Source organism: Pipistrellus hanaki, assembly GCF_964339955.1.
Source record: "Pipistrellus hanaki genome assembly, chromosome: 5".
NCBI classification, from domain to species: Eukaryota; Metazoa; Chordata; class Mammalia; order Chiroptera; family Vespertilionidae; genus Pipistrellus; species Pipistrellus hanaki.
The window spans coordinates 101665548-101691445 of NC_140507.1; the positions used below are offsets into that span (position 1 = coordinate 101665548).

A 25898-nucleotide genomic window follows, 5' to 3' on the forward strand; every position below is an offset into this window, starting at 1 on the left:
TGCCCGAGAAGAGAGACAGAAGCTTCTATCCCGGGCCCCGGTGTCCCCGTGAGCTGGAGCAGCCGGGCGGCCACCCAGTGAAACACTCGCCCGCCGTGAAGAAGGGAAGCCAGCCTGCACGCCCCCACGCCCCCTCCTCGGTGGCTGCGTGGAGACGTCCGTGGGTGCACGCTCTGGAAAACCGTCCCGGGACAAACCCAACGGCCCGAGGAGGGCTGGGAGGGTGACGGAGGCAGTGCCGTCTTAACGGGCTGGGCGCGCAGTGCATGCCTCTGCCGACGTTCAGGGACACGTCTACTTAAGATGGTGCCTTTCACGGTCAGTGAGCTGTGCCTCAGAGGGAAGAGGACTCTGAGAGCACACGTTACCTCTGGGTTGTGGGGTGCTGCGGAGCACCTGGAGGAAGGACTGAGTCTGCAGTCGACAGTGAAACACATCGCAGAGAGGGGCCGGGGGCAAAGGGGCGGCATGTGCACAGGAGCCTCGGGAGCAGCTCTCCCCGCCCGGCTCAGTGACTCTAAAGGGCCAGGAGTATTGCATTATGTCCTGGGGCCGTCAGTCCTGAGTGTCCTGCATGCAGACTGAGCCTCCTCTCTGCCCTGCGCACGCCCATTCCCCTCCACTCCCACAGGAGAGCGAGGGACATCCTACAGGAGAAGAAAGCCATGTCCCCATGGGCCCCATCTCGCTTCCTTCTTCACTGAAGTGACGTAAGCAGGCCCTCCTCCCTTCCCTGTGCCTCACCCTTCCCCCCCAGCTGGCACGGCCCCAAGTCAGGTGCGAGTCTTCTCTCAGATGCCCGCCCCTTGCTCAGGTGCTGCTGTGTGCACGTTAGATCAGCTGGCCTCCAAGGACCAGCAGGGCAAGCGCAGGGTTACGCTGGGAAGAGAATCCGAGGCTCCTGCCTTGGGCGCGGCAAAAGGAGCCTGGTTCCCGCCTGGCTGAGGGGCCACTGCTCCAGCCGGAAGTACGGCTCTTCTCCCCCCTCCCCTCCTCGCCCTCCTGCCACACCAGCTCTGCTCCAGGGGCGCCTCTGTGTGCAGGCGGGCGTCCCCTGGGCACAGCAGGAGGAACGGCAGCCGCGGAGAGGGTGTGTGGACCACAAGGCCCACTAACAGCGCCCCCTTCTGCCTCCCCACCTGCCCACGTACTGAGGACACCCTGCCAAGGCGAAGCACGCAGATGCACGTGCTCCTGCTTCCCAATCACGCGGGCTGAGCAGCACTGCGGCATCTGGCCCGGGGACTGGCAAAGCAGGTGCAGGGAGACAGGACCTTGGGCTCTGTCATCTCCTCCCAGAACACCCGAGACGCCCTGAACTGGGACGAAGGTCTCACAGCGCGTGTGGCATTCGCATGCATCGTCCCAACAGGCCAGAGAGTGACCCGGGCCACCAGTGCTTGGCGCACAGGAGGCCCCAAAACGCCGCTTGTCTGATTTTTGTTTTCCTAACGAATAATGGATCGAATGGCAACGTGTCTCTGCTCTATGCATGTCCCTGTGTTCTGTTCCCACACACATTGCTGTCCGAGAAAACAGGCTGCAGGCAGAACGCCGAGCTGGCAGGCCACTGCGTCGCTCAGCACGCTTACCTCGTTGGCCGGCACGGTGGCGAAGGGCGAGATGACGGCGGCCAGGGGGATCTGCGCCTGCTTGGCCATGTCTGCCGTGCACGGGAAGCAGTAGGTGGTGCAGCGGATGTAGCGAGGACTGGCATTGCCTGGAACAGTCAGAGGCACACTCAGATCAGCATGAAACGGGCCCACGTGAGCATGTGAAGAGGCTGCTGGGTAATGCGTGGCCTGTGTGTAAGATCTGCCTCAGGGTTTCTAAAAAAGGAGGACTGTGCAATTCCACCATCCAGCCGCCAGGGGCACTGCGACTGCTTGCACAACAACCCTCTGAGCAGACAGGTGCTCCCACTGCTCCCACCGCAGGGGTTAACATACCCACTGCAGCCCAGGGCGCTCAGGCCGAGGCCAAGGGGAAATGGAGCAAAGGCTCAGAGCAGGCGCCCTCCCGCCTCCCAGCGACCCCTGCCGGCTGCGGAGAGCTGAGCTTCTGGGCCACGTGTGTCCGCAGGGGACACTTCCTCAGTGCGATTCCATTTGATTACGTCAGTTTTAAACTGAAAATCAAATCTAGAAATGAAAGTTCTACTTGTAATAGAAATGTGTTTTAAAGCACTTCAATCTATTTTTAATATACATTGTTTCCTAAGCAATTGTATCTATTTCATGGCATGACAAATACTTTGAATCTCTAGAATAACTTTCCTAAAATAAAACTTGAAATTAAATTATGATTAAAACCTGTAACGTATTATGGTGAAGAGGACGCAACCCTCAGCCCTTTGCTGTGGTGGCTACGGGTGAGACAGCGGACACACACATATTAACCCCGAGGCGGCGTGTGGCCTCGGAAGACGGAAGTGGATGGGAACGCACACCTGGCTAAGGGAGGCGCCTGCACTGTAAACAGACGCAGGGGGCCTCAGTGAAAAGTACAGTGAGCAAAGCCTCCGAAGAGATGCGGGGTTTCCCAGGCAGGCAGCCGGGGCAGCTGTGAGTTCTCACTTGTCACTGAGGGTGGCCAATGCTGAGACGCAGAGGCGAGAGGAGCAAAGCTCAGGGGGCAGGAGGAAGGAGCCTGGATTCATGTGCAGGTGTGTGACATGTGCAGGTGTGCAGGTGTGTGACACGTGCAGGTATGCAGGTGTGCAGGTGTGCAAGACGTGCAGGTGTGTAGGTGTGCAGGTGTGCGAGACGTGAAGGTGTGCAGGTGTGCAAGACATGCAGGTGTGTAGGTGTGCAGGTGTGCAGGTGTGCGAGACGTGCAGGTGTGTAGGTGTGCAGGTGTGCGAGACGTGCAGGTGTGTAGGTGTGCAGGTGTGCGAGACGTGCAGGTGTGTAGGTGTGCAGGTGTGCGAGACGTGCAGGTGTGTAGGTGTGCAGGTGTGCGAGACGTGCAGGTGTGTAGGTGTGCAAGTGTGCGAGACGTGCAGGTGTGTAGGTGTGCAGGTGTGCGAGGTGTGAAGGTGTGTAGGTGTGCAGGTGTGCGAGACGTGCAGGTGTGTAGGTGTGCAGGTGTGCGAGGTGTGAAGGTGTGTAGGTGTGCAGGTGTGCGAGACGTGAAGGTGTGCAGGTGTGCAGGTGTGCGAGACGTGAAGGTGTGCGAGATGTGCAGGTGTGTAGGTGTGCGAGACATGAAGGTGTGCAGGTGTGTAGGTAGCCATATGCGGCTTTTTGGCCCCTTGACTGTGACTCTGCCACAAAATACCACGGCCTGTGTGAGTTTATTTTGAAGAAGAGGTGTTAGAAGAAGTTTAAAAAATTTGGCTCTCAAAAGAAATTTCAGTCGTTGTCCTGTTGATATTTTGCTGTGCTGTGTTGACTAATAAGTTTGCTGACCACTGAACCAGGAGATCTCAGTTTGATTCCCCGTTAGGGCACATACCCAGGTTGCAGGAGCAATCCCCAGTTTGGGGCATACAGGAGGCAGCCAATCAATGATTCTCTCATCATTGATGTTTCTCTCTCCTTCTCCCTTCTTTTCTGAAAACAATAAAGATATATTAAAAAATAATAAAAATTATAAAACCTCAATCAAAACTCTTGTTGCGAGTAAATACCTTGGTCTTGCACCACGCAGTCCGTGGTGACCAGGGGCGGGACCTGGCCTCTGGTGCTGGTGGCATACACCTGTCCCCCTCGGGCGGCTCGGTCGCTCTCAATCACCTGGATCTGGTGGGGAAGACAGAAAGCAAGTCAGTCCCGTCGTCTCCACGCTCACCCCTCCCTGCACACACAACACGGCTCACTGCGGAGCCAGCTCCTGAGCAGCCAATGCTGACTGTGACAGCGTTAGGTCAGTCCTTCCCAATTCTACTCTTATACTCCGAGCTCTGACCCAACCCTTCAGAGAACTTTATTTTTATTCAATTTGTTTATTGGGACTTAAACATTTTTTAAAAATCTGGTAGAAAGCTGAAACCGGTTTGGCTCAGTGGCAGAGCGTCGGTCTGCGGACTGAAAGGTCCCAGGTTCGATTCCTGTCAAGGGCATGTACCTTGGTTGTGGGCACATCCCCAGTAGGGGGCATGCAAGAGGCAGCTGATCGATGATTCTCTCTCATCGATGTTTCTAACTCTCTATCCCTCTCCCTTCCTCTCTGTAAAAAATCAATAAAAATATATTTTTTAAAAATCTGGTAGAAAAATAAATTGAAAATAACTTTTTAAAGAAAATAATTTTTGCAACTGAAGAAAAGTCTAGAAGCCTCAAAATGAGATTTACAACATAAGACCCAAACAAGCCTTAAGGTCCTCCTCAAATCCCGTTTGGCCTTCAGCGCGCTCTGCCCCCTCCCCGCCCCCCGTGACTTGAGACGAACAGCCCGGTGGGCTCCCACAGGGCACAGGTCAGAAGACAACGCTTCGCTCGGAAACCTCAGGAATGTCTGAGAAAACATCTTGTGATGAAAACTGGAGGGACAGACAGTCTCTCTGCTGTATGTGCTTTGGGGTGACAGCAAGGAGCAGGAGCTGCGGTGTGGAACCAGAGAAACAAGAGGGAACCCTACAATTCTTTCCTCCCTCCGTGCGCCTCCTCTCTTCATGGGGATGAACGAGCCTGGGGTCGGACAGAGAGGAAAGATGGGAAACTGGAGAAAGGAGGCAAGTGTCAAACTGAAGTGCTGGCTTTGGAAGATACATAGTTGTTTATGTTCCAAAAGAAGTTACTCACAGTAACAAACTGTCTTCCCCAAACTCTGAATGATGCCCTGCCCACCCCCCAACTCACCCCTCCCGGCTGGCTGGCTGGCGCTGACCCGGGGTCTGAAGGCATGCCAGACTCCTCCGGCTCCGCCTGCCTGTAAGTACACATCCTGCCTCCCTCATTCAAATCACTGGACTGGGGTTCTAACTGGATTAAAGATATAGAATATGCTCCAAACACAATTACTGTGGAGCATAGATGAGACTCAAGCTAACACGGGCAGACACAGGAGGCAAACAGGATAATCAAAGCACTAATTACATTCCGTATTCCAACCGCAGTTCCTACAGCTCAATATAGCCTATTCGTTCAGAACTGGGATAGATTTTATATTATCAACATTCACTGTAATGGTTTCACCAATGAAGTGTCAAATATGACAGCGAAATAAAAATTATCTAATCTATATATTGAACGTAGATGGTTCTTAGTTTTCAAATAGATTATTTCCAAAAAGTTTGTTTTTAAATTTGCCATTTGCGATTTACAAGCACTGGCTCCAAAGAAAGGATGTCACACATGGTAATTACATTTCTACACTAACCTACACATTGGCTGGAGTGCTACGAAGAGAGTGAGAAATGCTCTAACAGTTCTAGTAATTTTAAAAACTATATTATCGCTTTTTAAATTGACCTCGAATGTGTGTGCTCAGAAAACAGGCCCAGAGGTGAGACTTATCACCAGAAATCCCAGCAGAGGCCCTGAGTGTGACCTGTGCTTCCAGGCTTTGACTCGTGACAAACCCAGGTCGCGTCCCGCAGGGGAGCCGGGAACCGCTCACACTATGGGCCATGGCGCTCAGGGCCATGGAACAGGACCAGGAGAGGCGTGCTCTGGGATAACGAACAGGCGGGGTGTGTGTGTGTGTGTGTGTGTGTGTGTGTGTGTGTGCACAAGTGCACAAAGGTGTGTCTCGGGGCTGCCAAGGGCAGGGATGTGACCTGGGGAGCAGGGGCAGGAGAACTGGCTCCTGCAGACACAGAGGGAGAGAGGGATCCTGAGGGGAGGCCAGGGCCTCACTTCCGGGGCCTGGGCAGGGGCTGGGCGGGGAGCACTAGTCAGACTGCTGTGCAGCAGGCGTTCAGTGAGCAGGATGTTATCCTTTCCTTCCAGAAGTGAGGATGCCGTTAGCAGCAAAAGCATCTGCTGTGGTGACAGGAGCATAACCCCTAGCGTTGCTCTTTCGTTCCTTTTAGGTACAACACACCGGACTGCTCTTCCTGTGCGCATTCCAGCGTCAGGATGAGCCCGGCACAGGCTGCTCTGGCTTTGTTGTTATGTTCACTCATCCACTCCACAGCATGAGAATGCCACCTACCACCCTGGCCACGGGAGGCTCTGCCGGGACCCAGGGGGGAGGAGGCGGGACATGGGCACCAGGACAAGACCAGGACCAGAGAGGCAGCCAAAGGGCTAGCCGGAAGGCGGGTGGGAAAGAGAATCGAGTGTTTTGGCCAAAGAGCTAGGAGAGGGGTTGGAATCCAGGTTCAGGGAAAGATCTTGACCAGGACTATCCGCACCTCGATACAGCCCTGAGACAGGAACCACTGAGGGAGCTGCTTCCTGAATGCCCGAGGATCACCGGAGAGCTCGCGAGAACAGATCCAGCCCCCAGAGGTCTGGCTCAGGGGGCCTGGTGCAGCTGAGCACGGATCACTAACAGCACCAGCTGACGCTGAGAGGCCGTCCCGGGGCACAGGGGGACTGGAAGCTCCCGAGCTGCCCTCCACAGCCCTCTTCCTCTTCTCCTTTTGCCCTCACCCTGGAATGTGGAACAAGGGCAGGGGCCAAACTGCAGCTGCTGAGCCTACAGGCCATTTAGGTGGCAGCACACCTCTGCAGTTGTGAGCAGAGCTGGGGGTTATTTGTTACACAGAGTAACTTAGTGAAAGCTGACTGATACAGTTCCTAGAGCAATCCTCTTCTCGGATGGAAAAGTTACAGCTCTAAGTCTACATTAAATAATTTTTTAAATTTATCTTTATTGTTGAAATTATTACATATGTCCCCCCCTTTTTTCCTATTGACCCCCCAATCCCACACCCACATCACCACCCCCAGGCCTTCACTACACTATTGGCTGTGTCCGTGGGTTAAATATATATGTATGTACGTTCTTTGGTTCAAAAATAATTTTGTTTTTTAATATGCAAACTACACTTTGCTTTCACTCTCCATGGAGATCTTACTCTTGTTAAAAAGGGTCCCTTAGTTATTTAGACAGTATGTGCATACAGGACACACTCTTACTACTAAGGACTCATTGCACATAATAAATACTGCCAATATAGTAACTACATCAGCAGATACTGCAAGTTCACAGAATAGCAAAGAGGAATCTACACGGGCTGCTCCTCAGGGAGCCCAGGTGCGTGATCCCTCTGCCCACACACACGGGAAGGAAGCCTTCCCTGCGTGGGGAGCGCCCGCCAGCGAAGGGACGGGAGATGCACCCTGGAGAGCGCTGGGAAGGAGGAGCAGAGAGCGCCCTTTGAGGGGGAGAGGAGGAGCGGGAGGGGTGCTTACGGGGCTGGGCACGGCGTCGGGGTCCAGCTTCCTCTGGGGCGGGGCCGGGCCCGCCATCTGCGCAGGCCCTCCGGGGAAGCCTCCCGGGTACGCCAGCTGCGCGCCTGGCATCTGGGCGCCGTAGTTGCCTGTTTGGAACAATTTTACAAAGAAATTACTAGAATCCAAACGCAGAGGCGGCCCATGGCAGAGCCCTGCTGGTCAGTGGGCACCCTGCGCCATCGCCTGGCACAGGCAGGGGCTGCATGGGGTCGTCCAGAGCCCTCTCTTCCCGGGGGCCATACTGTCAGAGTCCCTCCCTGGGCGGTGACAGGGGCCCCGGTGCAGGAGCAGTGATTTCCCGGAAGGGCAGCCCCGACACCCAGGCCCTGCCCTGGCCCTGCCCGTCTCACCTTGCTGCGGGGGGTACCCACTGCCCAGCGTCTGTCCTGGAAGCGGCGGGGGCTGCAGCTGGGCACTCGGAGGCGCCGGGCCGGGCGGAGGCATGGGTGGTGCCCCCAGGCCGTTCAGGGCGGTGGGCGGTGGGGGGAGCACCTGAGACCCAGGCTGCAGAATGGACGGCTGCAGAGGCGGCGGCGGAGCACCCTGGCCCGAGGGGGCCTGGCCAGGGGGCGCCGTGCCCGAACCTGTGGGGAAGACGAGCCATCACGGACACCGCGTCTCCATCTGCCCCGCCAAGGACACACGCAGCTTCCCGACGGGAAGCAAGAAGCACCCACAAACCCACGGCCTTCTCCCCACTAGAGGACACTTCACTCAGCACGTGACACAGACGCCACCTCACACGGGGACATGTTAGAGGGAACGACAGCATCATGATTTTAGTGAGAAGATAGCAGACTAAGTTTAACTCCGCTGCACTGACTTTGTTTGACATACGCCTTAACTAGGGAATGGCATCCAGGACAAAATCGACAGCCACACAGGAGACGGACACACGAGCAGTGGTTACGCAACAGGCGTCAGTGAGGTCGCCACACAGCCAGTCCGTGTTTGCACCCTGAGCTGTTCCCGATCCAGCCGGTTCAGAACCAGGGGCGCTGACACGCCCTCCAATCACACTGGACTATTTCCCTTCCTGAGTGTGAGCGTGGGTGCTTCACAGAGATAGAGACGGACCCAGTTGGAATCAGTGAGAGATAAGGAATATCTGAGGGTTTTCCCACTGATGCTTCTGACACTCACTCTCAGTGATGGAAACGTTCTTCGGAAGATGCAGGGCTGGCTGTGCTGCTGTCAGGCAGCAGCCCCTGGCCCGAGCACCCAGCACCGCGGGGCGATCAGCACAGGCCTGCCTGCCCGTCCTTCCCTGCTCTGCTGCCCGGCACCGGGGCCTGCCCGACCCCGTGCGGTGGAGCACTGCTCACCGAGGCCCGTACACACAGAGGCTAAGCTGCCCTCGCGCTTCCCAGAGGAAGGTCGTGTCCTCAGGCTTACTGTGACCGCAGCGTTTTGTGTTTTCTGTCGTGTACTGAACGTAAGGTACCTTAGGGTCCTTCAATTACCGTGAATGACTGGCAGCACGGTCAGGGGCAGTTAATTACAGCCATTCACAGTACAGATGAGCTAAGTCAAAACGTCCGAACACCACGTGGGCGCGCTGCGCCAGGGCCAGAGCATTTGGAAGAGAGAACCTTTCGCGTTCACGCTCTCCTGACGCGGGCGGCCGGGCACAGACAGGGGCACGTTACCGTAGCTGATGTGCATGGTGTCGAGCTGGCTGCCCAGCTGGGAGACAGATGCAGTGGGCATGGCACTGGGATACGATGACTGTGTCGCGGGTGGATAGGGGGCATAGGAGGATGCCGCGCTGTTGGCAGGAGGAGGGCCTGGGAATCTGAGAGAGAAGAGGATGTTAGACCATAGAGTTCCATAGGCACATGACATACACGAACACCAATAACTCGTAAAATTAAGTGCGCCTCTCTGGGCACCAGGGAAAGGACATGTCCACCTGTCTTCCATGTTCCGGAGCTGAGCTCAGGGTGAGTCACGCAGCAGCGTCCTGGCAGCCCCAGGGCTGAGCCTGCACATGGGACTCCCCTGGCCTCTGCGTGTTTCACCCCGCCCTGACCTTCAGTCACAGCCCACGGGAGCAGGGGAATGTGGAGGAGGGGGCACGGCCTGCGGTGCTGGCTGGCATCCTAGATGCAGCTGTCAGAGCGGGGCCACAGAGGCAGCGGTCTCCCGTGGATGTGGACTGGCCGGTTCAGAGCCCGGTGCCCCTCCATGGCTCAGCCACCCTCACACCACCTGAGGTCCAGGGGGATGAGGATCCAAGGCTCAGGGTGGTGCCTGCTCCGGTCAGCCGTGCCTGAGCCGGGAGAGCGAGCTCACCGGACCTGGAGCCAGAGCCCGCTGAGTGCCACCCACAGCAGGGGACGGCCGCGGCTCACGGAGCCAAGGAGCCTCATCAGGACAGATGGACAGAACCAAAGCTGACACCGGAGACCACACCTTCCCTGCGCTTCAAAGCACTGCTCAGCTTTTACATTTCTTCCCTAAAACACCTGCGATGCCGGCAGTTCACAGAGCGGACTGCCATGTCTGCCCCCTCCGCTCCCCTGTCCCGCTGTGACCCCATTTCCACAGTCACAAGCAGGACAGGCACAGGGAGCAGCACCAGCACCACAGCGCTAGGCTTCACCCAGAAGAGCGGCTGGGTCTGCCCTCTGACTCTCCCCAGACCTGTCACATGCAAACTGCTCAGCCGCCCGTTCCCTGCATCTGCCCGCTCCTCCTCTCACAGCCGCCCCTCCGTGCAGAGGGTCAGGACAAACCAGAGCCAGCGCCGGGCAGGAGATTCACCGGCTGCAGGACCGGGGCTCTTTACGGGGCCAGATTCACACTGGGGTCCCGACCTCGCAGCCTGACCCCCCGGGGAAGGAAGCTGGGAGACAGCAGCCTCGGGTGATCCTTGGAGAAGTTCCCACGCAAACAGTGCTCCTGGGCACAGCTTCTCCACATCTCCGTGGACACACAGCAGGGCTCCAGCGGGCGGGTGACGGTCCCTCCCAGGGACAGTCCGGAGGGTGCAGGCTGGGAGCACCACCTCCCAGGGCCCTTCCTTCCTTACGATAAACATGGCCTGGGCTCCCTCCTGGGCTGCTCTCACTCCCGCCAGCCCATCAAGGACCCTCACCGGACGGCAAATCCACTCTCTCCCTGGGCTGCCTCTGATTTGTTTTTAAATATTTATCAAGTCCCTGCAGGCACTGTGCTCAGTTCCGTGAAAAAATTGAGAGATGAGGGGGTTTAAAATTGCATTGGGAATATGGGCCATTGACATCTGAGAAATGAGAGATTAATACAAAACTCTGAAATAAGATGCCTAAAACCAAACAGTGAAAAGCCTGGTACAAACACAGTAACTTTTATATATTTCTAGTATGTACCGATGCTGCAGGCAGTGAGACCAGTCAAGCAAGGACCTTGGGCAGGTAAGGCCACCAGGATGGAAAGCCCCAGAGCCTAGCAACGGAGAAGCAATGGTGGGTGAGACCCCGCCCCTGCCACCCCCACCCCCAGGGTGACCTTTCCTTCCGAGCATGTTGCTGCTCATTGGTTTGGACCCCCTGACCTTTCCTCCTTGGAGACAACATCGAGGCCTCAGTTGTGTGTCAGCTCCAGGCCCAGAAGAGCAATAAAACCAGCCATGCTGACCTCAGGGCCAGCTGCAGGGGACAATGACTCCTAACCTGGTGCTGCCAGTCAATCAGTGGAGACCACACCCTAAAAGCTGCTGAATATTCTAAGCACACTTTCTCCTGGGACCTCCCCTACAATCCCTAGGACAGAGGGCCCCCTGCCTCTCCCTCCCCCCACTCCCAACACCCAGGCGAAGACCCTTAGCTCATCACTCCCCCGCTCCCAGGCCCTTCCTTTACTCCACAGCTCGCTTCCTCAGCCCGTTCTTCCAGGACCTGCTTCCCCGCCCTCCGCGATTTACCCAGGAAGTGTCTCTCACAGGCTGGGTCTGCTCTGAGCTCCTTCCCGCAGACCGCACCAGGCTGCAGCTCCAGGCTTGGGCGGCACCGGGAGGGCTCCCGCCACACCAGTGCTGAGCTGTCCCTCCTGACTTCCTAAGAGCCTGTGTGCTGGGGCGCTCGGCCATAGGTGCTTGAGGATGAGGCCAGACGGGGAGGTCAGACGCTCCGTGGACAAACACGTGGGTGTGGAGGGACCTGAGCCAGTGTCCGTGCACTAGACAAACGAGGGCTGGAATCCGTCCCACTCACCTCTGGGGAGGACGGCCCTGGGCATGAGCTCCGTTCTGGCCAAACTGATGTGGTCCAGGCGGCGGGGGGCCCGGAGGCAGCACCCCCCCAGGTGCAGCCCCCATGGGCCCTGCTGGCTTCATCGCACCTGCAAGGGAAGGCATGGATTCAGAGGAGGCTGGTCGTGCAGAGCCCGGACGCAAAGACCTCGGTGGGAGGGAAGGAGCGCCTTAGGACCAGTGTCTGAACCATCCGGGCCCATCAGTGTCACTTGACCGTGGCCGTGACAGAGAGCAGAGCAGAAAGGAAGCGTGTTCACACTGCACAGGCACTGACGCAGCACCGACGTTGGTGCCTGTGCAGTGTGAACATGCTTCCTTTCTGCGTCTGATGGCGGTGCCCTCACCGACCACTGCCTTTCACACACAGCTCTAGCATGGGGAGGTGCCGACTGGTCATAAGGAAGTCAGTCTGAAGGAAAGAAACAAATATCAGAGAATCCAAGATGGCGGCATTGGTAAACACCTAACCGCAGCCTCACACAACAATTTCACTAAAATACAAAATGGACATTATCCAAAACTACAGGAAAGTCGACTGATTGGAAATTCTACAACAAGAAGGAAAGAGAAAACCAGAAGGAAAAGCAGAGGAGCTGTAAAAGCCTAAGGTACGGAGACATGTTGCACGCGAGGAGAGGACAGAGCTGGAGAGGAGGGGGAGGCTGAGTGCCTGGCTGGTGTTCCTTAGCGGAAAGGAGATAATAGCTCCGGACTGTGCTGAATCCCAGATACGACAGCACTGAACCCCAGTTCTAGGTCAAACCCTGGGGACCCAGGCTCGTACAGAGGGAGCCTGGGCTGTAAGGCGGAAACCCAGGGGAGCAGTGAAAGAAAGTTCTGGAGGTGCGTACATTTCGAACAGAGGACGGACAGTTGACTGTGCCACTGGATTGCCCTAGCGGAAAGGAGACAAAAGCTCCAGACTGCTCTGAAGCCCACTTCCAACTCCACTTCCAACTGAACTGAACCCCAGTTCCAGGCTCATTGGATAAGAGCCTAGACTGTTTGGTAGTGGGCGAAACTCGAGGGCACCTTTCTTTCAGAGGTGCTTGCAGCGAGTACTGAAGGACACTGAGGAATTCTGAGACTCAGGAGCCTCATAGGACGGGGCTGACGGAAGCCAAGGCTGTAGGCTCCACCCTGAAACTCCGCCCCATCCAAGCTGAGCACAGAGACTTTTAAGGCTACCAACTCAGGGAAGCTGCGAAAATGCAGAGACAAGGAAACAGATCACAAACAAAAGAAATGGAGGACAAAAAGCGACTGGATATAGAGTTCAAAACCACACTTATAAGGTTTTTCAAGAATTTCCTAGAAAAGGCCGATAAGATAAACAAGACCTATGAGGATATGAAAAGGGATCAACTAAAATAATAAGGGATCAACAAGAAATAAAGAATACATTGTTTGAAATAAAAAATATTATACAGAGCCCTAAAAGCAGAATGGAAGATTGCAAGAATCAAGTCAAAGATTTGGAACATAAAGAGCCAGAAGACAACTCCTCCGCAGAAGCAAGAAGACAAGAGAATCCAGAAAGTTGAAGATAATGTAAGAAACCTCTGGGACAACTTCAAGCAAACCAACATCAGAATATGGGTGTCCCAGAAGAAGAGAGAGAGCAAGATATTGAAAACATACTGAAAGAAATAGTGACAGAAAACTTCCCCCACCTGGTGAAAGAATTAGACCTACTAGTCCAGGAAGCCCACAGAACTCCAAACAAAAGGAATCCAAAGAGGACCACACCAAGACACATCATAATTAAAATTCCAAGAGCAAAAGACAAAGAGAGAATATTAAAAGCAGCAAGAGAGAAACGGGTAGTTACCTATAAAGGAGCACCCATACGATTGTCAGCTGTTTCTCAACAGAAACCATGCAGGCCAGATGGGAATGGCAAGAAATATTCAAGGACCTACAGCCAAAAATACTCTACCCAGCAAAGCTATCACTCAGAATTGAAGGCCAGATAAAGAGCTTCACTAATAAAAAAAACTAAAGGAGTTCATCACAGCCAAACCAGAATTATATAAATTGCTGAAGGGGGTTCTTTAGGAAGAGGAAGAGGAAGAAAATAAAGATAAAAATTATGAACAACAAATACATAACTATCAACAAGTGAATCTAAAAACCAAGAGAATAAAAATCTGATGAAGAATATTAACTGGTGAATATAATAGAATCAGAGGTTTGGAAGGGGAGTGAACTGACGATTCTCGGGGGAAAAGGAGTGGGGGATGTGGGAAGAGACTGAACATAAACTGTGCACCTATGGATGAGGACAATGGGGGTTGGGGAAAGGGCAGAGGGTGGGGTGGGAACCTGGTGGAGGGGAACAATGGAGGGGGCGGAAATGAGGAACATTTGTAATAATATGAACAATCAAGATTTATTTAAAAAAAAATGTCAGTCTGACAAAAACAGTGCAAGCCTGAAACATCCTGATCCCATGTGCAGAGAGCCCAGGAGGCCAGGAGTTCTAACCCCAAATCCAGCTCATGTGTCAGCTACAGCAGGAGAAAGGCGGGGAGCACAGCCTGCGGCCCCAGCGTCACTCCGGACCCCACACCTGGTGGCAACTGCCGAGGGCCGGCTGCTCAGGGCCCAGTCACTCACATATGACACTAGGTGCTCAGGGCCCAGTCACTCACATATGACGCTAGGTGCTGGGGCCTCAGTACTCACATATGATGCTAGGTGCTGGGGCCCAGTACTCACATATGATGCTAGGTGCTGGGGCCTCAGTACTCACATATGATGCTAGATGCTAGGGCCTTAGTACTCACATATGATGCTAGGTGCTGGGGCCTCAGTACTCACATATGATGCTAGGTGCTGGGGCCTCAGTACTCACATATGACGCTAGGTGCTGGGACGGGGACTGATTTTTATTTACAAGCCACTCTTCCTCATGCGGTCTTTAAAGGTTTCTCTTTGACCTGTCCTCAGACACTTGCCTCTCTTCTTCTCGGAAGAGCTGGCACAGGAGGGAAGCGGGGCTGGCTAGCAGACAGTGGCTGCACAAGAACTGTCTTTGAGGACTGTTTGCCCTCTCACTCTAGAGCACCTGGGACACCCCGCACCGCCCCCTGCGTTCTGAAAGGACCGGAAGAGAAGATGCACGTCTGCGCTCCCCACTCCGCCTGCTGGTTTTGGCCGCAGCCGGCTCAGCTCCTGAGGGCCCGCCCGCCCTGCGACACGCCCTCAGCGGCCTCCCAGTGGTCCTGCCCGCCAATGCCCTCAAAACGGGGCTGCACACGCAGCATCTCCTTCCTCCGTGTCCCTCTAGGAAGTTAGTCCCAGACCCCGCAGCCCCAGGAAGAGTTTCTGGCAAAGCACATCCGTGCGCTCGCGTTCCGCTGCTGGTGACCTCGAAGGAAACACGGCGGGGAGGGGCGGCGTTCCCAAACAACACCCGCACGTTCACGAGTTTCTCCCCGGAAACGGGATTCCTCAGGCTGAAGAGAAAGCTCCTATAACTTTACAGTCCGTTTTATTTAGCAGTTTTTCATCTACCGAGAGTAAAACCAAGTACATGATTCTTATAACAACATACATTGTGATATGAAGTTCTAAGCCCCAAACCCAGCTCACGAGAAGGACAAGAGGCTTACAGGCACGGAAGTCTGAGCTCGCCAGCACTGACCAGCGGAGGCCCTGAGCAGACACCGTATCCCTCAAAGCCTGGCCCCACCACCACCAGGGCGACACTGCCCCCTCTGAGGGCAGCTCTGAGGGCATCTGGAACAAGGCCTGCGTACAAGGTAACCCCCAGCAAGTCCCAAGGCCTCTCCCCTGGCCATGCCCTACCCTCCTTTTCTCAAGAATTTATATTCTAACAACACATATGCACACTTGCATTTTTTTAATTTATCGATTAAGGTATCACATATTTGTCCTCAACCCCTCATTCCAATCCCCCACCCCTCCCTACTCATGCGTCCAGCCCCCAAGCCCCACTGTCCTTGACCAGGCTAGTCTCATATGTATGCACACAAGTCCTTTGGTTGATCTCTCCCTTTTATCCCCACCCTCCCTACCTTCCCTCTGAGGTCCAGCAGTCTGAGACACTTGCATTTTCATTTTAAACACTCTTTTGGACAGAAGCAGAAAATTCACGACACTAAAATAGTAACTAATTACATGATTACAAGAAACCAAAGATAGTCTCATGTCTTAAATAAGCAAGGAAGTAGAAATTTCACCAGCACCCCTCACACACGTGTCCGAGAATCAAAACCAGTTCTCGGAGTTACTCATGTTGGGGTGCTCCTGTGTGGATGTGCTGTGCATGTTAATCAACTTTTGTTTCTAAAAACGAAGTCATAACAAAAACCAAAACAAGATGCCAGGCCTTGCCACCTTCCTCCTGGACTCACAGGCCTGAGCCCATGCATCCCACCCTAGAGTCCGGGCACCCCCAGCCTGAATCCGCTAGCCCCACCGACAAAATGTATATGTATGCAAAAAAGAATATTTCCTAGACAAGATTTTAAGAACAACTTGTTCTAGTGGAACTCCACAGTAAATTTGCATATATGTAAATAATGCTAGATGGGGAGGAGAAGGAGGGGGAGAGAATGATATTCAAGAAGAAAGAGGAGTAACTTAAAATTTTCTTCCACTTATATGTTCTGACAATGAGACTGCTATATACAGGATAAGCTGGAAATTTTTATTCAAATACTGAAACTAGCCACTGTCAGTGTAATAGAAGTTGTTTATATCTAAGGGATGCGGTACAAGGTTGGTAGGCATCTCTCTCCCATTTTTGGGGGGGAAGGAAACCACGGTTTTTGGTGGCCTTGTTCCTGAAGGCTCCCCATGGCGCTGGTTAAAGGAAGAAGAAGCAAATGCACAACTCTGCACCGTTAGGTGGTCACTGACTCTCATCATTGATGCTCTTATCTCTACCTTACCTCTGGGTTGTAGTGTGTGTATACATTTTTCTGTGTTTTTTTTTAACACGAATATGGACAGGGCCAGTAGGTTAGCGAAGACCTAAAGGGAGGGAGAGGGGAGTGGAGGGGTGTAAAGGGGGCAGGGAGAGTAAGTGAGAGATATATGTGATGTCATCAACAATAAAAAATAAAAACAGTTCTCTCCCCGAAAGCGGCCTGTGCTGTACCCCAATCTTACTAAGACGCTCGTTCCCCTTTATTTTAGAAATGGCCTCCACAGCAGGCTCACACTGTGCCTGAGGACTGAGCTGGCAGAGCCGCCCACACCCACACAGGCCGGAAGGGTCAGAGGAAGGACCGAGGTCTTCTCAGGGTGGGGGCAGAGGGGATGCCAGGGAGGAGAGCTGGGCAGAGGCGGAGAGCACGGACATGGGACCGAGGGGCTCCCGTGCAGACGGAAGAGCCGAGCAGAGGCTGTCTTGTTGGCTGGGTCAGACTGCAAAGTCCTGCCTGCCATCTGGACTTTATCCGGGGCAAAGGGAGGGAGGATCCGCGTTATCTACAAAGACCCAGTCCCTGGCCAGTGATTGAGATGAAGAGAAATCAGGTTCTTTAGAGAGCGGTGTGAGGATTTTAAAAGGAAAGGAAAACCAAACCATGGGAAAGAACTACAGATGCTTGTGCCAAAAGGAAATATCAAAACCGCGAACCGCCTTCCATATAGAGGCAGTATGGCAGCCCGGCACCCCTGCCGACTCCACTTCCTCCCCGCTGGCCTCTCCGGATGGTCCTGAGCGGGAGAGTCTCCATTTCCTAGACCCTGCAAACCGCTGCTAGGGGTTCCAACCTCAGCAAAGCCGCCAGCGAGGGGCCCTGGCCAGGCAGCGGTGCAGTTCTGGGGAGAGTCAGTGGGGCCCTGCCAGGCAGGGGTGCGGTTCTGGGGATGGCTGCTGGGGGCCCTGCCAGGCAGGGGTGCAGTTCTGGGGAGAGTCAGTGGCTGCTGGGGGCCCTGGCCAGGCAGGGGTGCGGTTCTGGGGAGAGGCAGTGGCTGCTGGGGGCCCTGGCCAGGCAGGGGTGCGGTTCTGGGGAGAGGCAGTGGCTCTGAGGGACTAGCCGGGTGGGGGTGTCTGGCCTGGCTCTCTGGCTCCCTCTAATATTCTCTAAGCGTCCTAATGCCAGTTAACAAATCCCTTCTGTGAGAGTGGTTTGTTATCAGCAAAGAAACCCAACCAAAATATCACAGAGACACATGCCTTGGATGTGGCCCTGGATCTGACAAACTGAAGCCAAAGTTAGGAACGGCCGCGGGAAACGTGTCTCCAGACAAAGAGAAGCCCCGTGCGGGCGATTCAGACTCGGCGTGACCGCCGCTCCCAGCCTGCGCGGTCCCTGCCGGAGCCCGCCCTTTCCCTGGCCTCCCCGCCAGCCCCGCCACCCAGACGCCCACATCTGCCTCTCAGTGGCCAGACCAGTGGTCCCCAACCAGGTGGCACGGGAGACAAGTCCGGAGTTTGGTGCCACAGTGGCGGGCGAGCACCAGGTCAGAGGGGCAGGCTCAGGATGCTGTGAACGGCCTCCACAGCGCCACCTCCTACGGCAAAGAGCTGGGCCCCAACCCCGAGGGTGTGAGAGCCGCTCCTCAAAGTGGCGCCCTAGCCTCCGCCGCCTCCTCCTCCTCCTCCTCCTCCTCCTCCTCCTCCTCCACTCGTGCAGAGCGACTCTTCCTGACACGCACACAGGACCTGACCGGTCAGCTTAGAATGCTCCCAGTCCCCCTGCCCTTACCATAGACCGCCTAGGAGTCTTCAGATGCCACTTCCACCGCCACCGCCACCCCTCCGCTACTCCTGCAACGTGCCACCCACAAGCCTCCCCACCGGCCAACTCTCATCTTCCAGAACATTCCCTCCAGGTTCCCTTCAGCCCTAAGTCTTGGTTGGGTGCCCTGCCTTGTGCCCTCCCCGCCTGCCGCGTAGCAGTGCTCCCTGCGCGGTCGCTGTCCACCCCGAACGCCCATCCACCCGTAAGCGGACAGGCGAGGGCAGGTGTGTGTCTTCATGGCAACATCGCCCAGCCCCCTGTGCGCCCAGCAAGCCTGTGCCCCGGGTGCCGAGCACCGGCATTCCGGGCACAGGCGGGAGCACAGGCAGGAGCACGTGTGCGAGAAAGCACACCAAGGTGGCACTCCAGACCTGCGGGAGAGATGCTCCGAGGAGCCACCACCGCCTGCCTGGTGGGCCGGAAAGCCAACGGCACCCCCAGAGACCAGGAGAGAAGGCACGTGCGGCCGGAGACAGAGCACCCAGAGGGGCGAGGCCAGTTCAGTGCCGAGTTCTCCTACGGGTGTGGGCAGGGTCTGCACTCGGTGCCCCGAGGACTGAGTGAGGAGAGCGGGAAGCAGGAAGGAGGCGGCACAGAGACGACACATGTTGGAGAGTGCTGGCTGATGAGCGCACCGCTGGCCACTCACCGCTCCCTGACCGGCCGGCACCGAGCGCGCTCCCCGCGCCAGGCTCTGTCACCGCCGCCCCGAACGGCAGGCACAGGCGGCAGGAACGGGAGTGGCAGCGGATCCTAAGCCGAAGGAAGGGCCGTGGCAGAAACACCTGCAAGCACCCACGGAACCGGCTGAAGGAGGGCGCGGGGAGACCCTGCTGGGATGAGGGGGGCCTGGACTGGCTTCCGGGAGAGGGGGTGCAAGTCAGGGCCAGTGCGAACCGGCCTCCCGGTGGCAGCGCCCGGCCACTGCAGTGCGGTGCGGTGTGGGGGGGCCGGGGGAGCTGGAGAGAAAACGGGGATGAAGGCCGGGAGCTCACGCAGGGGAATGGGAAGCCAGAAGGTTCGAAGCCCACGGAGTCGGAATGGGTCTGGAATGAAGCCTGCGGCCAGGCCGGGCCTGGGATGGCAGAGCGGGAGAGTGGGGCTGTGAGGCCATTTTAGTGGCCAAGTGAGCAGCAGGAGGACAGAGAGGAGGAAGCAGGTGGAAAGATGCTGACAATTTTCAGCAGACTCCGGGGACCCACGGGCTGGAGAACGTGGCTTTTGTAACAACAAACCGTGGACGGTTTGGCCACGATGGGTGTGATGTGCCGGCCATCAGCGAGCCCCTGAGGCGGTGCGGAGCACAGGAGACCTGGGAGTGAGGACGGAGCTGAGGACAGCTCCTCACACGGACAAGGCAGTGCGGGGACCCACCGCAGAGGAAAGGGGGGCTGGAACAGGAAGGAGAAGCAGCAGCTGTAACAGCCACGCAGAAGGGGCTCCTCAGAAAGACGTGGCCAGAAAGCCACCAAGAGTCACAAAGGACAGACAGGTCACGGACACCAGGCGAGGCTGTGAGGACAAACGTGATAAACAGAGTCACAGTGGACAGGACGGCGCCTGCCGTGTCCCGGAACCGGAGGCCCGGATGGCCTGGTGGGAGGAGGGACCGTGGATGAGGCCCCGGCTACAGAGTGGGGAGGAGGCGGAGCCACGGGGCTGAGGCAGGGTGAGAGTCCCTGAGCGAGGAGCACTTGGAAACGGCTGCGGGGAGAGGAGAGGGTGGGCAATGCTGAGTGTGCCCCTGGTGTGAGCCTGGCCACACCGCCCGCTGCTGACCGCGGACTAGCCTCAGTACACCGGACGCGCCGCTCTCTTAACCGCGAACGAGCTGATCACCTACCTCTTGGCTCTGCAGGGGCATTAGAGAGGATAACGCACAGGACGTTTCTGATTCTCAGTGGGCACCAAAAAGAGTAACTTAGGTAATTATCCTGATGCCTAAGCCTGAGGGAAACGAACAGCCGGACAGAGAAAAACACACTCCACCCCCGCCACCCGCACCCCGCCCCCGCCACCCACACCCCGCCCCCGCCACCCGCACCCCGCCCCCGCCACCCGCACCCCGCCCCCGCCACCCGCACCCCGCCCCCGCCACCCGCACCCCGCCCCCGCCACCCGCACCCCGCCCCCGCCACCCGCACCCCGCCCCCGCCACCCGCACTCCGCCCCCGCCACCCGCACCCCGCCACCCGCACCCCGCCCCCGCCACCCGCACCCCGCCCCCGCCACCCGCACCCCGCCCCCGCCACCCGCACCCCGCCCCCGCCACCCGCACCCCGCCCCCGCCACCCGCACCCCGCCCCCGCCACCCGCACCCCGCCCCCGCTAACCCTGGGCCCTGCACGCCTGAGCCAGGCCTCTGAGCCCCAGGGGCTCACTGCTGAACACAAGCACAGCCCCTCCTACCGAACGCTCCACATGAACTGCTCAGCATCCTCTCCGCAGCTGAGAGAGCTGTCTGACACAGACATTCCCAAGCAACGTGGGCCCATCAGCCTGAGACAGGCTAGTGCTCGCCTCGCTCCTGACTGGAACCTGCTCTCACAGCAGCCCCTGATAAAGGGGGCTCACGTGTTAACTGGCACCAGAGCTGTGGGAGTCCCATCTGTTACTCCTTTCGCCCCACTTTTGCCCCTAAAGCCAAGATTCCCTGCTGGGTCTCACATTCCGAAGCAACCGATATTGTTCAATAATCATCTCAAGGCCACGTTTCCCGTGTTGTTATCATGAGCAATCTTCATGTGCAGATCTAATGACACTTTCCCAAAATCAAAACTGATTTTAGAATATTATTGCCAAACCCACTTTAGCCTATGGATACAGATACCGTTTTTTATTGAGTGTTTCCAATAACACCACAGCACTGATCAAAAGTAAGAGCAAGTCTGAAATTAACACTCAGGCAGCTTCTGTTTCCATGTGAACTTAGAAGCCACACTCGCTGTATTCCACACAGCAGCCACGCTGAGCACGCAGGCTCCTTCCGAGCCTTTCCCCGGTGACAGGTGACCCTAAATCTCAAGCACTGCTCCCACGATGGCCCCAGACCCCCCGGCCGCTCTCTGAGCCGGAGGGGACCGCGCACCCCGGGCGGGCAGGCCCGTGCCTTTACCTGGCGGAGCCCCTGCGTGCGAGGGGTCCCCGTAGTGGCCGTAGAGCGGGGGGGAGAGGCCCATCGCAGACTGCGACTGGGAGTAGGGGGGCGTCGCCACATAGCCTTGCTGACTCATCGTGAAAAGACCGTCCAGGAGGCAGCTCCACACCGAACCTGCAACAGAGGGAAACTGTCACCGAGGGGCCCAGCGCCCGCCCGATGCTATGACAGGGAAGCAGTTAGCGTTCTCTGGTTGGCAGGGAGGGGCAGGCACCGGGCACAGCAGACAGCCTGGACACCATCGCACCCCATTCTCCCCGAGAGCTCTAACCACTGCTCCACAGAGCTCAGAGCTCACCTCCGAAGTCCCGGGCAAACGCCCAGGCATGAACCCTAACAGCTGCCCACCGCCTTCTCACCGGAAGGCCAAATGTTTCACCCACAGCCTGGTGGGTGCACCTGCTAGTTCTGGGCCTTGGTTCCGGGGCCAGGTCAGCACAGAGCACACCGCGGGCCAGAACCGGTGCCAGTCAGCTGACCGACCAGCACGACTGCCCGCACTCTGAAACCAGATGTCCTATCGCTGTGCTTTTAGTGCCATCCTCATTAGTAACTGCAACCAGGCAGGCAGGACAGGGAGCAATCAATAGTCCAACGAACACAGCGTGAGATAAAGAAGTCGATCGTGGACTTATGAGTCATACGCGGACCAAGCCAGGTGGCAGCCCACAACCACCTGAGAGTGTCAGTGGTTTCTCGGGTGAAGATGACAGACTCTCTGGTTTGATGTCACACCTCTAGGAACATATGCACATGCATTTCAGGAACTGAGGAAAAAGTGCAATTTCCTGTGAATTTAGGCAGGCACCACACACACAGACACACACACACACACACACACACACACACAGAGTCGCAAACACACAATATCCCTCTTGATTCTACTCGGAAACCAACATCAAGTTGTTGAATTTTCCTACTTTTCCAGGTTTCACAAAATAAGAGGCATCTGATAGAATGGAGTGTTCTTCACAGTTTTTACAGGCGGAGAAGGCTCTGGGTGGTGGCGACAGGTGGCTCCTCCAGGCGGCCGGCGCGGGCTGTCTGGAGCGAGCGGAGGACCCTCTGGGGCTGCCCCTCCCCTCCCTGCGGAGAGGCCAGGGTGCTCTTCCTCCTGCCGGCCCACCAGGGTGCCTGCCTTCTAAAGGAAAGGGGAGGGTGCCACCCTGATCTCCACTGGACTCTGGAGCTGGCATCGTCCTTCGGCTTCCTTCTCACCTCAAACTGTAAGCTTCCAGAATTAAACCAGCCGCGTGGAAACATCCTAAAACCCGTTCCTCCCGCGGCCGGAGGCGGGGAGGGAGGGCAGGGGCGGGAGGCCGGGGCGGAGGCCTGCCCATCCCTGTCCCCTGCCCCCCCCTCCCCGCGCCGAGCAGACGTGGCAGCGGCCGCGGGCTCCCTCGCGCCCGTCGCCTGGTCGCGCACCGGCCGCCACGTCAAACTTCCTCAGGAGCCCAGTCAGCTCCGGACTCAGCTCGGGACTCGGCTCCGGGACTCGGCTCCCGGCACCGGAGGCCCCGGGCAGGGCGGCCGGCATCCCCCGACAGCGCGGCCCCGGGGCCCGGGCCGGTCCGGAGCCCGCAGCCCCCGCGGTGCACCCTCGGCGCTCGGAGCCCACAGGCCGGCGGTGCCCGGTGTGTGTGGGCGGCGGGGGCGCAGACCGCACCAGAGCGGCGCCGGGCTGGAGGGCGGGCGGGAGGCGCCCCCGCCGCAGCGGGTCCCGAACCCGCGGCCGCGCCGGGACCAGAGGGAGGGTCCCCGCCAGGCCGCCCGCCCCCGCGCCCGCTGCGCCCGCCCGGCATGGAGGGGCGCCCCGGCCCCGCGCTACCTGCCGCCGCCGCCCCGCGCTGCCGCCGCTCCGCTCCGCTCGGTCCGCGCTCCGGGGCTCCTGGGCTCGCGGCGCGGACTTCAGCCCGGCCCGCAACTGCCACGTCAAAACTCCGGCCGCGTCCCGCCGCCGCCGCGCCCCCGCGCGCACGCGCAGCCGCCGAGGGGGCGGGGCGGGGCGGGGCGGGGCGAGGGCGCGGCCGGGCCCGGAGTGGGCGGGGTCTGGTCTGGGTGGGGCGGGGCCTGGTCTGGGGGCTGGGCGGGAAGCGCGGCCGGGCCTGAAGTGGGCGTGGCCTTATCTGGGGCGGGGCCTGGTCTGGGGGCGTGGTCAGGCGGGGCGGGGCGGGGCTGGCACCCAGCCGGGCGGGGCTCCGGCCACCGGTCCTCTCTCTTTCCTTCTGTCGCCTCTCCTGTCCGGTTTGTGCGCTCCAGTCCGGCCAGAGCTTTCCTCCCGGTGCTCAGCCAGCGCGGCGTGTCCCTCGCGAGCCCGCGGGGAGGGAGGGCGGCTGGGGCTCATTCACTCTCACTCCAGGCTGCGGGCTCATTCATTCATTCATTCATTCACACTTCGCCTTTCCGAGTCTGTGACGTGGCCGGCTGCAGGCCCTGCCGGAGGCACCGACTCCGCCCTCCGGAGACTCAGCTTACGGGGCTGGTCTGCCTGCGCCGTGGCGGGCAGCCCGCAGCGGGGCCGGGAGGAAAGGGTGTCCCGCTGGAAAGTAAGGGGAGCTGGCTTCACTGGAGCTGGACCTGCGGGGCTTCTGTGGGCCCTTCAAGGGGTGTCCCTGACCCCACCCCATAACAGGGACTGGCACGTAAGGTTTGAGGCGCAGGAGCAAGACACTGAGCCCAGGCGATTAAAAGGAGGAGGTTTTAATCTGCGCACCCTCCCGGGCGAAGCTCGCTGGTCCGAGGTTGGGCGGGCCAGGGAAGGTCTCTCCAAAAGGCGGCCCAGGTACTTCTTTCATACAGCTGTTTCTGAGGGGAGGGCGAGGGCATGAGAGGGGTGGAATTCCTGCCTCGGGCCAGGGGTCTAGGAAGGCGCCAGCTCTTTGTCACCATCTACCTCGCAGATGCTTGCATGGGCTCTGGGCTTCCCCCCTGCCTCCACCTAACAGCACGTGATTAGCTCACTGTATTCTGTGAGACAGCTGAGAAAGAAAGGCCGCCTGTGTGCGACCCCTAACCCCCTAGATCTGCCTGCATGCTCTCTCTCTCTCTCTCTCTCTCTCTCTCTCTCTCTCTCACACACACACACACACACATACACCACTCCTACAAAGAAAAGGCCTTCAGCCGACTCTAGCTTTGCTATAGCTACCACTCTGATCAAACTTAGAAAAGTAAAACCAGAGCAGTATTTTGTTTTCAAAATATACTTTCTTCTGAGCTACAAGAAAACACAAGCTACTTGACATGTCCCCTTGCGGGTGAAAGGCCTCGGGAAATCCTACGAGGGACGATGCTCATGCTGGAATACTGCTGATGCTGAAATGTGCAGGCCTTTTAGGCCGCCGGCGAGGTGAAGACTGCCGATTCCTGCCCCCGCTCCTTTGCCAGGAGTCCAAGGTGTGTGCCCTGCCTACATCACACCCAGTACTGGTCAGGTTCGAAAATCCCCAAGGAAAGTTCTGTTTGACGTGTTTCTTATATGCTCAGTAGGGGAAGACGTTTTGTGGTGTTTCGGAAGCTCTGGCCTGTGCTGAAGCAGTGCTGCCGGTCAGAGCAATAGCGTGGGCGGCCACCTCTCAGCCATGTCGCAGTGCAGGAGAGCAGTCACTTGGAAATAGGAACATCGTGTGAGGACTGGCTGGCCTGCTGTCCCGATAAAACCACTACATTTGAATTTGTAAATTCACCCTCACCCCTTGCTCAGGGTCACCAGGACAATTTGTGGTTTCAGAGGGCAGTTTTGAATTCCTAAATGTTTGAAGCTCCAAGGGATTTTAGAGATATGGATATTCAATTCAATATTCAATTTATAGAAAATTTCACCCCAAAGCTGCAGAATATACATTCCTCTGAAGTACACCTGGGCCATTCTCAAAGATAGACCACATGTTAGGACACAAAACAAGTCTACAAGTTCAAGAAGACTGAAATCATATCCAGCATCTTCTCAGATCACAGTGGAATGAAATTAGAAATCAACTACAATAAAAACACCCAAAAGCATTCCAACACATGGAGGCTAAATAGCATGTTACTGAATGGGTTACCAATGAGATCAAGAAAGAAAGAAAGAAAAAAAAAAAAACCAAAAAAACACTTCCTGGAAGTATACAGTGAGGACTGAGTTCAACCCAGTCATTGTGCAGATCAATGCATTGAGGCTCGGAACATGAGTGACTAGTTTCTGTGTAACTTGGAAGGTATTCCTTCCGATTCTAATTCTAAATGTCTTTTCACCTATTACATTTTTTTGCCTTTGATAGAGCTCTGATTTGCTATTTCCTATGAACCGGCTGTGCCTTTTTCTCCTGTGACTGCCTTAGCATCAAGATTTCAAACAACGAAAATAAAGGACCCCACAGTTCACCGTGATGGGAGGGATGAGTGGCGGGGAGTGTCACGTGGTTAGGATCAGCTCTGTGGGCTGAGGG

At 57.0% G+C, this 25898-nt stretch overlaps 1 protein-coding gene across 1 annotated transcript in view; it reads right to left on the bottom strand.

Moving 5' to 3' along the window:
- The window catches only part of SEC24D (SEC24 homolog D, COPII coat complex component), a 67523-nt gene extending 44076 nt beyond the window's left edge, over positions 1-23447 (bottom strand). The window contains exons 1-8 of the mRNA XM_084883398.1: positions 23297-23447; positions 21427-21582; positions 11546-11672; positions 8999-9144; positions 7700-7933; positions 7308-7435; positions 3632-3743; positions 1593-1720 (exon numbers count right to left, since the gene is read on the bottom strand). Coding sequence (XP_084739524.1) covers positions 1593-1720; positions 3632-3743; positions 7308-7435; positions 7700-7933; positions 8999-9144; positions 11546-11672; positions 21427-21544 — 993 coding nt within the window. The 5' untranslated portion in view covers positions 21545-21582; positions 23297-23447. The remainder of the gene's footprint in view (positions 1-1592; positions 1721-3631; positions 3744-7307; positions 7436-7699; positions 7934-8998; positions 9145-11545; positions 11673-21426; positions 21583-23296) is intronic.
- Between the last annotated feature and the right edge of the window lie 2451 nt (positions 23448-25898).